Genomic DNA, 14516 nt, shown 5'->3' with positions numbered 1-14516 from the left:
CACAAACCATAGCGCTAGCACTGAAGAGAGGGCCAGGGAGAGTGTCGCAACAATTTGGCAATTCTAGTCAACATACATAAGTAAAGTTACGCAAATTTTAACATGACGATACAATATTAGACCGGAATAAGGAACTCGGCTCAAAATCAAGATAGGGAAAGGAGTAAATCGTGTTAAAATTTTGACCTTTGGTTGAATTGACTAACGTCAGCCACTAAGCTTTTAAACGCAAAATAATTCGTAGACGTCTTCAAACAACGCACTGCTTGCTTAATATTTTCTACTCTGAATTGAAATTTCTTATCTAAAATGGTCGTCAGTTGCTCTTGCGAAGGTCAGAAAATCTTTCCCCTTTGAGTAAGTCTTCTACTGATGGTCTAATGATTTTACTAACCAAGTTATTATTTTCCGACTTTATGTCACGTCTCACCCATCCCTGGTTCAATGTTGGATCCCTCCACGGAACAATAGTGGATAAAAAATTACCATTGAAACCAAACGGGGAGAGGAGAAAATTCAGCGCAAGATAAAATGTAGCAACCTTGTAGATACGTTTATTAATAACTCCTTTTATCTTTCAGAACGAGAGTGGCGAAGACAAAAGTCCGAATACGAAAGTTATATTATGGCACTGGAGGCCGAAAGAGACGAACGGTCTCGACATGGATCGAAGCAACAGGTAAACACGTTTAACTTATTAACCTGTGGACCCCGGTTTGCGTTTGTTGCATTCTTCGCATTTTTTCACGAAGAAGACGCGCACAAATCAAAGATGATCAAACGAGGTTATGAAAACAAGAGTATCAGTCCTGTCAACAATAAACAGATAAGACGCCGGATTCACTTTTAAAATAGCAAACCTGTTTATATCAGTACTTACCGCAGACAACAGCGCCAAAGCAGTCTCAGTCTGCTTTAATGCAAAATAATAAGCCTTTGAGGTAAGGTACTTCTATATATCATGCGGTGTTCCTGGCTTACCCAGCGCAAGGGATATGCTTTGGAGGTCAATCTTATAGGGGGTCTTGAGGACTCCTTTCGGACATCAATATTAACCTTACGGTCACCATGTCCAGTTTTAGAAAACACGAAGACAAGGTCATATGACACTCACTAGAATTTTCTATTTGACTGAATTACTGCTACAGATTCGAGCGATGGGAAATCAACATTGTCTCGTTATCTCACCTGTGTCAACCTCACACCCCCTCCCCCCCCCCCCCCCATCCGCCCAATCCTCATGCACCTACCCTGTACTCACTGGCCTGACTAGAATTGCACTTAAGATGTCGGACGAATACTTGACTTGCGTTCCTGCTCAACGGGGTGAGTTGGTGCCACAGATTAATTCTCAAATATATTAAGTACTGGGTCACTCCCTGGAGAGATCCCTGTGTATGGGTTGCAGTAGGATAAGGAGGAAGACATTGAGGTACGCCCTGTTTCCTTGAAAATTTAAGCATATCAGGTTCATTTCACAACGCTTTCTCCAAGATCGAGTATCCACGAGAGACTGAAACCCACTGAGATCCTCCTGGCTAAATGCTTAACTTATTATTTATCTATTAGGAAGAAAACTAGACAAGAACTGCCTTTTCTTCAGATACTCAACTTGATTCGTCGCGTACGTGTAGCGTGGTTCCATCACGTTAAAGTTAAAGTTTGAAGAAGCTTGTTTACTTTTTGTTGTTTGTTTTTTGTTTGTTTTTTTTGTTTTGTTTTGATTATGAAATTTGAGTCAAGTGTGCACTTCAATTTCTGGCTGTAGACAAACCCGATATCCCATGATCCTACGGAGAAGAGTCATTTTTCAGTGACTTTGGGGGATGAGACTCTCAAGAATCAAACCAAGGCAGTATTGCTCGCAGAGCTGGTCTCCATGGAGCTGTTTTATGGTCTGGAAGACCTGCTACGACTTGGTCCAACTGGAATGGCCCAGGGTCTGACTAGCAGCAAGTTGTACAGTCTGACCGACAAAGATCTACTTTTACACAGCGCGGAAACACTTTTAGAGGTACAGTGGCTTCCCAGTCGAATTTCATTTTCAATACACTGTTGTATCAAGACTTCTCTAGCACATAATTTGATTATAGACCATTCCCACTTTTTATATGGCCATCTACTCTCCTGAATAGGGTGTAAAACTTAATCTTCGTAAAACAAGCCCGGTTTGAAAGTTATCGTATAGAACGACATTTTGTACATTTTAACTCGAGACTTTATTTAGTTCAATGATGATGTAAACAGTTACTGAAAAGCGCTTTAATGGCCTAATTATTCATGTAAATTTCATACCGTTCCGCTCCTTTTCACAGCGTTTTGGATATCCAAAAAAAATTCACTTCATCCTTTTCTGTTTTCGCCAGTTAACAGAGTACTTCTTCGCGAAGAGTACGCTTTCGGATGACGACAACGGCAAAAAACCAGCAAAGAAAAAGCTTGAAGCTCAAGACAAGGCTTCAGACGGGCCTGGCAGATTTTCGGCTCAAGGTAAGGAAGGCTTAGATCCCATACCCCCATACCCCCTTGTAGGGCGGAGAAGGAAGAGTGGCTTAGGAAGTCTTTCTTCTTAAGTTTTTATCCCAACAATTGTGTGACGACACCCACCTTCTAAAAACACTCTTTAAAGGATTCTAGTCTATGGTAAGAAACCGTGCACTTAAAGCATAAAAAATGTAAAGTTATTTCGTAATAGAAGTCTGAAATAAATGGTAAAACAATTCCGTTTCGGAAGGTTATAGATTACGTTGTGTACAAACTGGTGACTGCTTCAGATTATTACAAATCAAGTTTTACTTTCGGCCATTTTTGTTTATCCTCCTCCTCTCCATTTTGACCATCCGAAATCCAATACTGGCTTCAGTAATTTTAGAAGGTTGTTTTGAATTTAACAATGGTTTCTAGCACGTGCCAGAATCTACTCAAATAGAGCTACGTACTAATCCTCATTAACAATCGCTGTTGATGACTTATTTTTATGACGCATCCACGCTCGCTAATTACATGCAGAACGCCTCTTCCAAATACTTTAATTATTGTCATGTAATTACATACAATGTGTCTCTCAGAAACTCTCAACTGATTCGCCTTTATAAACATGGGTCGGCGGACGTGTTGTAAATGTATACTTGTCTTACTTCCACTGGCGTGTGGGTTGATCTGCCGGCTCTGGTATTTAAATGGATTTAGTAAGATGACTGTTTTCTTTACGGCTTATGATTAGTAAAGCAAAGAACTAAAACAAGCAATCTTAATTTGTTATTGCAAACTGAACGAGTTTTTGCGGTGTTTTTCTTGCCAAGAACAAGCTGTAAACGGATTATAAAATAACTGACGTGCAGCCAACATTCTAAACCACGCGGCATGAAAAGAAAACTTGATTCCCTTTTGCCTGCTTTGTGAGTATTGCTGAAAAACAAAGAGAGTCCTATAGGGACATCAAAATCGATTTTAATCATCTTCCATCGAATAAGCAACCTCGTTCCCAAGATCGGTGAAAAGACATCCTGGGAACGAGGCCCTCACTACCATGAGTCACCCCCTCCCCTCCCTCCTTCCTTCTCCAAGCTAATCCAGTCATGAAGTTTATCATTTTTACCTCGTTGTTCAAAAGCCAGTTAACGCCAATCCACTATTTACATTCGGTTAACCGTTATTTTTATCTCGCCCGTTAGAAATGAGTTTAAAAGCTTATTTTAAGCTGGAGGTAAAGAAAAGTCTGGGTCAAAACTGATGGCCGAAATCTTTTGAAAAATGTTTGTTGATAAGCAATTAAACTTCCATCAAAGTTCATGCCAATCCCGTGTTAGGTTAATCGTGCTTTGATCGACTAAGGGACTGAGAATGATGTATTATTCAGTGAGGGACTCAGGCATACTCGGAAATCCTACTGAGGAGTCGAACCTAAGACCTTCCGATAACTAGTTTGGATGCCCTACCACTGAGCTACAGGAGTCGCGTGGGAGCTAAGGCCATTAAACCAGGTTCAAACCTAAGACCTTCCGATTACTAGTTCGGATGCTCTACCACTGTGCACTCGTGGGGGCTAAGGCCATTAAACTAGGTTCATGGGACAAACATCCTACATACTACTAGGCTCTGAACTATGGGGCTGTTTATATGGAGGGCAGTTGACCCGGTTAGGTAGGTTACCCTCCAACGTTTACCGAGCGTTTATATGAGAAAAAGTTGTCGGTGTTGACCGAGTCAAAGTTAACCCTACTTAATTATTCAGTGGCCTGCCTAATTATTCATAACCTCAGTATCCCTCTTGTCTTTGGATTTGTTTCTTTTGTGGTCATTGTTAATCTTCTTGATGATAGTATTAGCCACAACACTCGTTTTAAAGCTAAACCGGACTTACGCCACGGACGTCACACCCAGACTGAGTTGTTCCGGTTAGGTAAGCCAAAGTGTTTATGTTTATGTCTCGGCTAGCTGGGTCACCATCACCCAGCCAACAGGGACAACTTTAGTTGAGTTCCTCGTGTCAACAATTCGTATAGCGTTTTGTAACGAAGTGTTGACTCATCCAAAGTAGTTCGGATAGGCGATTGACCCTTGTTACCAACTTTACTCCATATAAATGCAATTTATGCCGCTAGCACTAATGACACAAATGATGGAAATACCCAATAAATGTCAATAAAAGCTCAGAATTTATAATACATTGACCGTACAACGAAGCCTTGAGATGGCGGGCAATATAGATTCTGAGCTTTTATTGAAATTTATTGGGTATTTCCCAGACTACCTTTCAGCATTGTCGCGTAAGCTTTTACGTTTGGTTTTGTTTTGTTTTATTTTTCTTTTGGACAACCTTTGTCGAAACAGCTGTATGTTAGAGTGCTAAAGTGAACCCGTGAAATTCCTACTGAGCGTTAGCAATGGACGCGTGTCAGATATCAGCCTAATTTAATAAATGGCCTCAGCTCAGAGTCTCCCAGTAGCTCAGTGGTTAGAGCGTAGAATCGGTTTGCGAAAGGTCAAGGTTTCGATTCCCTTACGCCGAAGACTCAGACTTTTCCATATTTTTTCTACAACATACGGGCTGCAAGCGCCATTTGCAATTAGTCAGATGATAGGTGGTGCGGCGTTTTTCTTCCAGAGGGCCTTTCTTTTTTGATGTATCAAAGAATTAACTCTGAATTTACGCTAGAGTGCTATAATAAACCCGTGAAATTCCTATTGAACGTTAGCCCTAGTGGTCTCCCATTTCCTATGATGGTCAGGAAAGAAAGATTTCTATCTTTCTCTTCTTTAATACACGCCTGTATCTTCTCCATGATTTATGTTCTTTTTCTCTGTGATTTTTGATGTGGAACGTTTTGTTCTGTGGCCGTGCTGGCCCTTGAGGAATTGAGCACAAGAAATCGAAGAGCAGAGTTAGTATTCCGTGTCGTTCGCGGGTTTTTCGTGCGTGGACGGATGGGATGGGAGGGTGGTGGAACGAGAGGTGTATCCTTTTGCTCTGTTAGTAGGAGGCCTAGAGGACTTTTATCCCTTATACCAAGTTGGTAATTTTTACCTAAACTATTCATATTAAAACTGGCTTATCCCTATAATTATGTGGATAGTTCTTCATTGTCCGTAAACTCAATTTCCAATATATCCTTCATCCCTCAAGAATGATCAGTAATAGATAAACATATATCGCCCACCAAACTTGTTTTTTACCTGGTTTTTTCCTGTTTGATGTGAGAAGGCACAAACCGTGGCGTAGCTTAGTTAACTTTGGTTTAATGAGTTCGCCACAAATGTGTATTACAATGAAACAAGGAAGTGCCAGGAGAGAGTAACCGGATGTTAAAGAAAGACCCGAATTGTGGGCACTCGATGCAGGGGGCAAGAGGCGGGGATATGTCTGAGTCCCTGCTGTGTGTGAATCAAGGCCCTTAATTGCGAGCTGGGCGCGGGTTTTTGGCGGAGATTTATGAGAGCATGGATATTTGTGAATTTAGCATGAACTACTGTATATTTGTCTTCTTGTTGCTCACTTCTTTTATCATTATTTTCAATCAAGTACTAGTCATAGAATATAGTGTTCACATTTCTTTAGAAGGTCACTGCTCTTTGTCTAAACACAAGGCAATCTTTAAATGTGACCATTCAAGTGATGTTCCGGTGCTGAGCTCTTAATTTCCTGTGGTGCTAATTATCTTGTCGCACGACGCGTTCGTAGCTTTAAATTTCGTAGATAAAATCCCACAGAGTAACCATTCAAAGGATTTCTGTCGAGTTGTCTCTTGCCGAAGCGCTGTTTATTTTACACCAGTCCTGTTCTTACAGAGAAATGTTTGCTATTCGTAGACGGTAAAAAAGTTAAGCTAGATAACAGGGAAACCCTTGTGTATGTGTTTAGGGTTTGCATGATAAAAGAACACGTAAGATAAACGATTTCTAAGGAACATACATGGATGTGAACAGTTTTCGTTCACTGTGAATTTTAGCTTTTCAGTCATGCAAAGGTAAACAATTCTAAGTCACTCAGGTTTATACGATTTGTTGTTGTTCATTAACTGCTTGTACACCGCAGCTGAAATACTTAACACAGCCGAGCAGCCGGTAAACGATGGCACGTGCTGTTCAATTTTAAGTAACGAAAACACCTGTTAGCAAGTCAAGTTATCAGCTCTACAGTAAACATCTGGCTTTATTTACTAATACCTTATGATATCGCATGTTCTTTTTTTGTCAGGACACGGAACGCTACACAGCACGCCGAACGCTGAGTCGTCATACGAGCGTAAACTGTTTCGTGTCAGGGAAACGCTTAGCAGATTGAAGCGAACAACGGACTCAGCCGCTTTAGGATTCCTCTCTGGTTTGTTAGACACCAAGTTCGACGAAAATGAAAAAGGTTAGTTTTCTTCAATGTTTGTGACAAACATTCCACTCGCTAGTAGAGAGGTAACTCTGGTTTATCCGTAATACAGCCGAACCTTTTGCACACTAGATACAAGCGCAAAGAATGTTTCCGTGTCAACGAGATGTCTTTATCAAGATAGTAACGCAAAAGAAGACAAGCTCCGCACGAATGTCCCCAATAATAACACCTTCAAGTTTCGGTCCCAATCATTCCAGGCTGGTGTAGGTACAATCTGGTTACTGCGTTAGAAAGGGTCGACAATGTGTTAATAATTATTTATTTTTATTTATTTATTTATGTTTTTTTTTTTTAAATTTATTATCATTGTTTATGGGGTATAAATACGGTGTCCTCGAGTGTCTCAAACTTATTTCCAAGACAAAGGTTTCGATATTCCTGGCCTATTTCAACAAAATGTGAAACAACTCAAAAATATACCTGGCTTCGCACTTCTGCAAAAGGATTGAACGGCAGTCACTTCCAAATTAATTAGTCTTTTGTTCGCCATATATTGTCTTTTTTATGACAAAAATGTGGTTTTAATAAAATAGCACAAAGTTGCATCCTCCTTTACCGCCATTCAATGTTCAAAAATATAAATCCTTTATTTAATATATGTCTAGTCCTCTTTTTACACAGCCACAAAAATGCACTCATCAAAAGGTTTAAAATAGCAAATTTTCTCTGTTTTCAAATCATCTGGAACAGTTTACTGTGAGCCGCACTGGAGATGTCACGCAAGTTACAGAATTTCTCATTACTTGTTAGTTCAATGCCCAAGAATATTGATATCATTCAAAATTGAATATTGTTATCCCCAGTCTTCGATTCGTTTGTGCCGTTGTGCATGTACCGCTGGCTTTTTGGGAGAAATCAGGTATTGATCATCGTACCAACAAACTATACAACAAAATCATCCAAGGAGCTCTGCAAATTGGTGCATGATATAGTCAGCCTCCTGTCGATTTAATCATCCCTGATTCCTTTACATTTATTTATTTATTTATTTATTTACTTATTTATTTATTTATTTATTTATTTATTTATTTATTTATTTATTTACTACAACCCAAACATGAAAAAAGTCCATGTTATTAACATTATGCGCGAAACGTTTTTTTTAGGAGCTTATGTTGTAGCACAAGTAGCAGTCACGTGATATAGTTGCCTGTTCTAATTTCCCGCTGTTTCTATTGGTTAGAATGGCTACGAGAGCGGATTTCTCCCCTAAAATTCTCGTTAGATATGCTGACAAAGCGTAATTTTCCATTCCTTGTTCGCATATATCGGGTCATAAACACCGGCAGAGAAACAAAAATCATCTTCCTTGCAGCATATCCCAGTTGCCACCTGGCCGTTATCTTACCACACCATGTTTATCAGTAACTTGTAATTACCTCTCATGAGCACTTAAACAAGTGCAAGCCTTTAATCCCCAACCGATGGCAATGACTAATGAATGTTTAAAACTGATAAATGACACTAAAGTGTATTTAAAGAGCCGGATTCGACCTTAAGGAAAATCGCCTGATTAGATCGTTGAATTTTTAGAAGTCGTTTTGAAGCATAAGAAGATGGCACCCGTTTTCCTTTGACGCCACAGTTACCTCACGACAGAAGACAATTTGTGCTCTAGGTGTCACATGTTGGTATCCCTGTGTATTGCAGGCCAGACGCTTTTGTTGCCCGAGGCTGTGTCTTGCTTTTGTTACCCGAGGCTGTGTCTTGATTTACGTTGTAATCAGTTCTTTGGTAATTTAAAACTGGTTTGTTATTTAATGACTTACAAATGTCATGATTTTTATTTCTTTCAGGTTTACAAGAGTACAAAAAGCGTCTGTATGAGCATCTAAAGCACCTTGTCGAGTTCCAAAATTCCTCTTCAGGTATGAGGGAGGGTTCTTTGTTTAACACGCAATTTGTCTGTTTATTTTTTTGTTTGATCTCCACATTGAAAAGATGATTACATGTTCACAGCGAGAAGTGTTAACAAAGCCGCTGGCTTCTGTTTCGTTGGAACAGTTTATTTCCAATGGATAGCTTCTAAATGCAAGACGAAAATGCTAACAGCAAATCTTCCACACGCTTTCCCTTCTTTAGGAATTTTATTGTCTCTGTTCTTCGTTTATAATGTCCCTTTGTATTGTTCTCCGGTTTACCCGGCGGCTTTTGCGATATTTCCAAGTATCAAAATGCATGTTGTTCTCACTGTCTTCCATATTACACAAGATACCAGTTAAAAGAATTTATTTAAGCATCAAGACATTTCATGTCAGGGGATCATTTACATGCAGTCTACCTGTCTCTTTGAATCCTTTCAACATTTACCCGATTTGCCAACCGTTCGATAGGAATTCCCCAAATTTGCCAAGTCTCATCAAGTCTCATCACTACGTGTTCATTGTAAGAGGATGGGCATATTATCAGCTGAGCGAGCGCTAAGTTAAAAGGCAGGTAATTCTCAACCTGAGATCTCTTACACTGTCACCACGTAGCTACTCAATCAGCGGAACACATGTTTTGTCTGGCTAATTCGAAAATTAATAACATGCGATCAGTTCGTTTCGCTCGGTAAAATAAAAGCCCTACTAAAATTGAAGCTGATCACAAATGTCAACTTTTTTGAAGACCATTAACTTACACACGACCCCGTGTGTCGTGTCACTTATATAAAAAACGAGTTCTCACATGTGGTTTTTACTTTCTTACTGTTTATGTCTCTTTTCTTAAACACGAAATAAACAAAGTGAACGCGTCCCTAAAAAAGGTAAGATTCTGAGGGAAAACATTTTCGCGCGCCATACATGTATTTTACTGCCACTCAGTCGTCACTTGGAAAAGAAATGTTCTATGGATACCAAGAAAAATAGACGACGTTAAAAAATGGAAGCTTTAGTCCTCCCTGTGATGCAAAGTTCTACAAAGCTGATCTTAAAATATTTCTAAGTACAAAAATTCTTCGCTTGTGATAAGGCTTCGTAAAATGATCAGATAGTCAAAGTCCTTGTGTGCTGAATTCAATTTAGTCAAAACTTTTGCCGAACCTTTCTTTTTCTGTCAGTAAATGCTTTCATGCTTATTGATATTACATTAAATTACGTTGCTGATGAAGTTTTGCTGTGTATTTTCTACACAGACAGTGAAGTGTTCGACCCGCTGAAGTTAGAGCAATCGCTATGTCACGTGCTTATGGATAAAGCGCTTCTGAACTGCCTCTTGTTACTGGACAAAGCTGATATGGAGTCCCGGCTGAAGACCCTTGCAGTCCAGCGATTTGATTATTCAGGTATTGCTTACATTTGTATTTGGTTTGCTCAGTTGAGTTTAAACTGTTTCCGTGTAATTGTTTCGTGTGCGTTGTATTCCTGTATAGAAAGTTCAGTGCACCCGATGTTCCAGTAAAGAAAATTGTGTACTACAATTGTCTAGTGTATCCATCCAGTGTGGACTGAATTTGAACCTCGAGAAAAAGTCGTTGAAAGTGGCGAATCTAAAAAGGGGATCCGGGTTCCCTCCCCCGTCCAACCAAACCCCACCTCCTTATTTATTTTCACCACCTCACACGATGTTGCGAATCCGTCACTAAAAGTGTACGGCTATGAGAAAGTACACCTTGAGATGCATAATGCTGTTAAGGCCCTGGTTTTACCATGGTTGGTCTTTAGGGTCCTGTTTAGGGTCCTTTAGGGTCAGTTTGCTCTAAAGAGAAAATGCCTGAGACAAGATCAGCGTTATCATTCCGTGCTTATAAGCACACCCTTCAGTCGGTCAATTTTTGTTCTTTCAGGATTTAAAAGTGTGACACCTGTTCAATTCGATTGTTCAAGTCAATCTAGCGAAGACTTTGTTCCTTCTTCACCCTTGTCAGGAGCAAGAAATCTAGAAGGACGCCTGACCTCAGTTGACGAAGGGGTGGTACTAGAGAGCTCGAGTGACAGCGCTAACAGCCGGGAGAAGCTGGCAGTACACCTGGAAAACACCATGGAAGAGCTTGAAGGGGAAAACAAACGGCTGTACGAGAAGAACGAAGAGTTAAGAAAACGTTGCGAACAGGTGGAGAATGAGAAAAGCGAGCTTACTCTCAAACTTCTCGAGTGTGAGAGAAAGCTAGAAAGGAGCGAGAAGAAATTAAACAGCTATACCATATTAGAAAATGCTGACGTTATTGATTTACAAGACAAAGTGGAAGAGAAGGAGTTTGAAGCGTGTGAATTGTTCACGCGCGTGGATGAGCTCGAGGATGAACTTCAGGCAAAAGAGAAAGCGATAACTGTACTTCAAGAAAACGAAAGAAGGCTGCGAGGACAGCTCTCGGAAGAAAGAAAAAACGCGGAAGATGTGGAAGAGCAGAATGCAAAACTTCGGCTGAAAATTAGCCAGCTCGAAGATAAGTTTGAACATAGTGAACTGAAACTTGCCTCCTACACGAGTTCGGAATTGCATGAAAGCAGCAAAATAACAAAGCAGTTGGAAAGCTTAATTGCAGAGAACAAAGAACTGCACTTAAAATTATTCCAACTAGAAGAAAAATCAATAGAATTGGGTGGCGTTTCAAGCTCAGCGCAAAATGAGAAAGATAGAAACGTGGAGTTTTCAGAAGACCAGAAGAAAGTCTTAGAAAGAAAAATAATTGATTTGGAGGTTAAACTGAAAGAACAGCAAGTTAAAATTTTGAGTGTTAAAGAATACGAACGCAGGCTCCGTGCCGAACTTTGTAAAGAGATGACAAAGAAGCTAACAAAGGCTCAAACGCGAAGTCGAGAACTTGGAGAAAAAATCTTTGAGCTGGAGTCGAAGCTTCGAGAAGCAGAGCAGCAGTACTCGACCGTGAAGGGTCTGGACATGAATGTGCGGAGTGCCATGTGCGATGACCTAAAAGCGTTGACAAACAAGTTAAAAGAGACCGAATCTCGTAACAAGGAACTAAGCACAAGTGTCCAGGATGCCGAAGAACGTCTCCGTCGCTCACAGCGGGAAATACTCGCCGCAAAACAGTCCGAAATTGATTTACGAGAAAAAACTCAGTTGTTGGAGTTGGAAAACTGCAGAATTAAAGAGAAATTGAGCGGCCGTAAAGAGGAAAAATCGACCCGTTCTTCCTCCGGGAGGACGGCTGATAGACTAGAAAAATTGAGAAAGGAAAACTCGAACCTTTCTTTGGAACTGAAATCTTTCAGAGAAAACATTTTGAAACTGGAAAGAGATTTGCTTAGAAAGGATCAGGAAATTTTGGACCTGAGAAACGAATCGGTCGATCTATCCAGCGAAGTTTGTAAGTTGAGAAGCGAGCTGGATGAAACCATAAGACAGAAAACCGATCTGGAGAGAAATTTCGCAAGAACTGCAGCGGTAGAAGGAAAAGTTGTTGCGAAACTTGCTTCGTTGCAAGAGGAACTTGAGAAACTGCGGACAAGCAAAACTCAGGAAAATAAACCACTCGCGTCAGGAGACTGGAGCGAGTCATCGGCATCAACCTTGTTGATTGGTGAAGTGAATTTCGAACTTCCAGCTCAACCTGTTAACGCCAGTACCTTTACTGAAGAAGCAGAAAACGACGAAATGGCTGAAGAGTCAGAAGTGGACACACAAAAACTTATTAGTGAGCACAAGAAATTGCGGATTGTTATTGAAGAGCTTCAACTTGAAAACTCTAGGATGACTGAAAAGAACGAGATGCTCATCCAAGATATGAAGACTCTTGAAGCCAATTTGTCAATTGTGGAGAGAGCATTTCAGGCGTGTCGTTCACAAAACGAGAGTATGCTCCAAGAAATAAACCTCAAGTCGGCTGAAACCACCACTGTGAGGACGTACGCCTCGTTTTGCAGCGAGAAAGCAAATGATCTTCGATCAGAAATAGCGGTTCACAGAGAAAGCGAGGCCAGCTTGGAGAAGAGGCTAGCTGACCTGGAAATGGAGTCTGCTTACATACGATATGAGATAGGGAATGAAATGGCAGAATTTTCTGAGCTAAAAGAAAAAAAGGAATCACTGGAAAAGAAGATTGTGGAGGCAAGTCGAGTTGTTGATCATTTAAAACAGGAAATTCTTGGTCTTGTCAATGGCGTGTTGACACTGCAGAGAGATTTGAACTTACACGTTGATAAGATATTGGTTTGTCTCGGTTTGGACGATACGAGTGTACAGCGCTTTCGAGTAGGGCCATCTTCTATTGACTCAAATGGCACCTCCACGCAGACCGAGGAGTCAAGCAGCGAAGTGAGCAGTGAAATCAGCGAAATCTTTTCGTGGAAATCTCCATTTCCTTTCCGCCTTCTTCCCGATAAAGAAGGCTTTTTGAATCCTTCAGATGTAAGCATTATGAGAGAGAACAAAACTGAGATTCTACGTCTACACGAAGACTTGAAAGCTAAAGTGCTTGCGATTAAGGACTTATTAAGTCGAGTACCTTATGGCGCACAGCATTCTGGCAAAGTAAATGGCGAACAATTTGGCGTGGAACGTACAATGGAGCTTAAAAGTGAGTTCGGTGCCGATGTTTTTATGGACACCTCCAAGAGCAGTGCTGTGTTACCTCGACTTAGCAAAGCGGAACGCGTGAAGCTATCGAGTTTGCTTTCTCGTTTAAAGGAAGAATTAATACGAGAAAGGGAGACAAATAACGATGGTCGAAGCGGAGGCACCGATCTTTGCCTCTTGTACGACAACTTAGAGAACAAGCTTTCGAGGCTTTCGTGTGAACTCGCAATTAAAGAGGACGAGATAGCGAAACTTTTGACTGAGAAGGAACAGTTTCAAAATGAGCTGGAGGAGTGTGAGAAAGGGCTTACTCTCTGCTGCCACTGCAACTCCAAAGGCCCAGATGAGCTGGAGGAAAAGAGAAGACAGCTTAAAGGAAACCTCCTTTCTCACTTCCAGGACACCACTCGCCTTGAAAGCGAAATATGCCAGTTCATGGAGTACAGGCAGCGACTGGAAGGCGAGTTGGATCAGATAAAAGGTAGAATAACTGATGTGAAGGATGAGTTGGATGTGAGGAAAATATTGATGGAGAGATGCATCAGCTCGAGACCAGAGGTGGATGAAAGGTGAGTGCAATCAACAAGTTATTCACTATGGGATTATTCTAATCTGTGGTTAAAAGTCGTCGTTTGGGCACTCAACAGAATATCGAAAATCACGGCCCAAAAGGATTAATCGAACAGCTACTATGCATAATATAAAATAACAGGTTTTTTTTCCAGTGCCTTAGTCGAGGTTCCGATCTCGTTATTGTATAGGGGGTAGAAGACATTTTTTAAAACAAATTCCATCTTGCTCGTGCTCTTGAAGACAATACAACAAGTGATATATTTTAAAGCCAAAATTTTCAGCGCACGTATCCTACTTAACGACCTAAGTTGTTAGCAATATTTAACGTCTTTTTCTTTTCTTTCATTTTTGAAGTCTCTGGTTCCAAGCTCATATGAGTAAATAAATAAATGAAATAGAATTATTATTATTATTATTATTATTATTATTATTATTATTATTATTATTATTATTATTATTATTATTATTATTATTATTATTATTATTATTATTATTTACAAAAGGACATTCTGGTGGCCCCTTTATGGTTTTTTAATCACATCTCCTGCTTTTGTTTATTTTATTTTTTACAACTAAAACCATCGCACCATCACAC

The 14516-nt window shown here is 40.2% G+C and overlaps 1 protein-coding gene across 3 annotated transcripts in view; it reads left to right on the top strand.

Moving 5' to 3' along the window:
- Window positions 1-14516, top strand: part of LOC146464686 (uncharacterized) — a 46160-nt gene that overhangs the window by 28198 nt on the left and 3446 nt on the right. For 2 of the 3 annotated variants that reach the window (XM_085129637.1, XM_085129639.1), the window contains 7 exons: window positions 582-679; window positions 1769-2014; window positions 2367-2490; window positions 6698-6859; window positions 8683-8754; window positions 10005-10154; window positions 10656-13917. In XM_085129637.1, the coding sequence (XP_084985763.1) occupies window positions 582-679; window positions 1769-2014; window positions 2367-2490; window positions 6698-6859; window positions 8683-8754; window positions 10005-10154; window positions 10656-13917 (4114 nt within the window). The remainder of the gene's footprint in view (window positions 1-581; window positions 680-1768; window positions 2015-2366; window positions 2491-6697; window positions 6860-8682; window positions 8755-10004; window positions 10155-10655; window positions 13918-14516) is intronic. The other variant, XM_085129638.1, reaches the window with a different exon arrangement.

Source organism: Pavona decussata, unplaced genomic scaffold (genome assembly GCF_977016875.1).
Source record: "Pavona decussata unplaced genomic scaffold, jaPavDecu1.1 SCAFFOLD_161, whole genome shotgun sequence".
In the NCBI taxonomy this organism is placed as follows: Eukaryota; Metazoa; Cnidaria; class Anthozoa; order Scleractinia; family Agariciidae; genus Pavona; species Pavona decussata.
The sequence above is the reverse complement of the archived record's forward strand: the minus strand, read 5'-3'. Positions and strand labels throughout refer to the sequence as shown.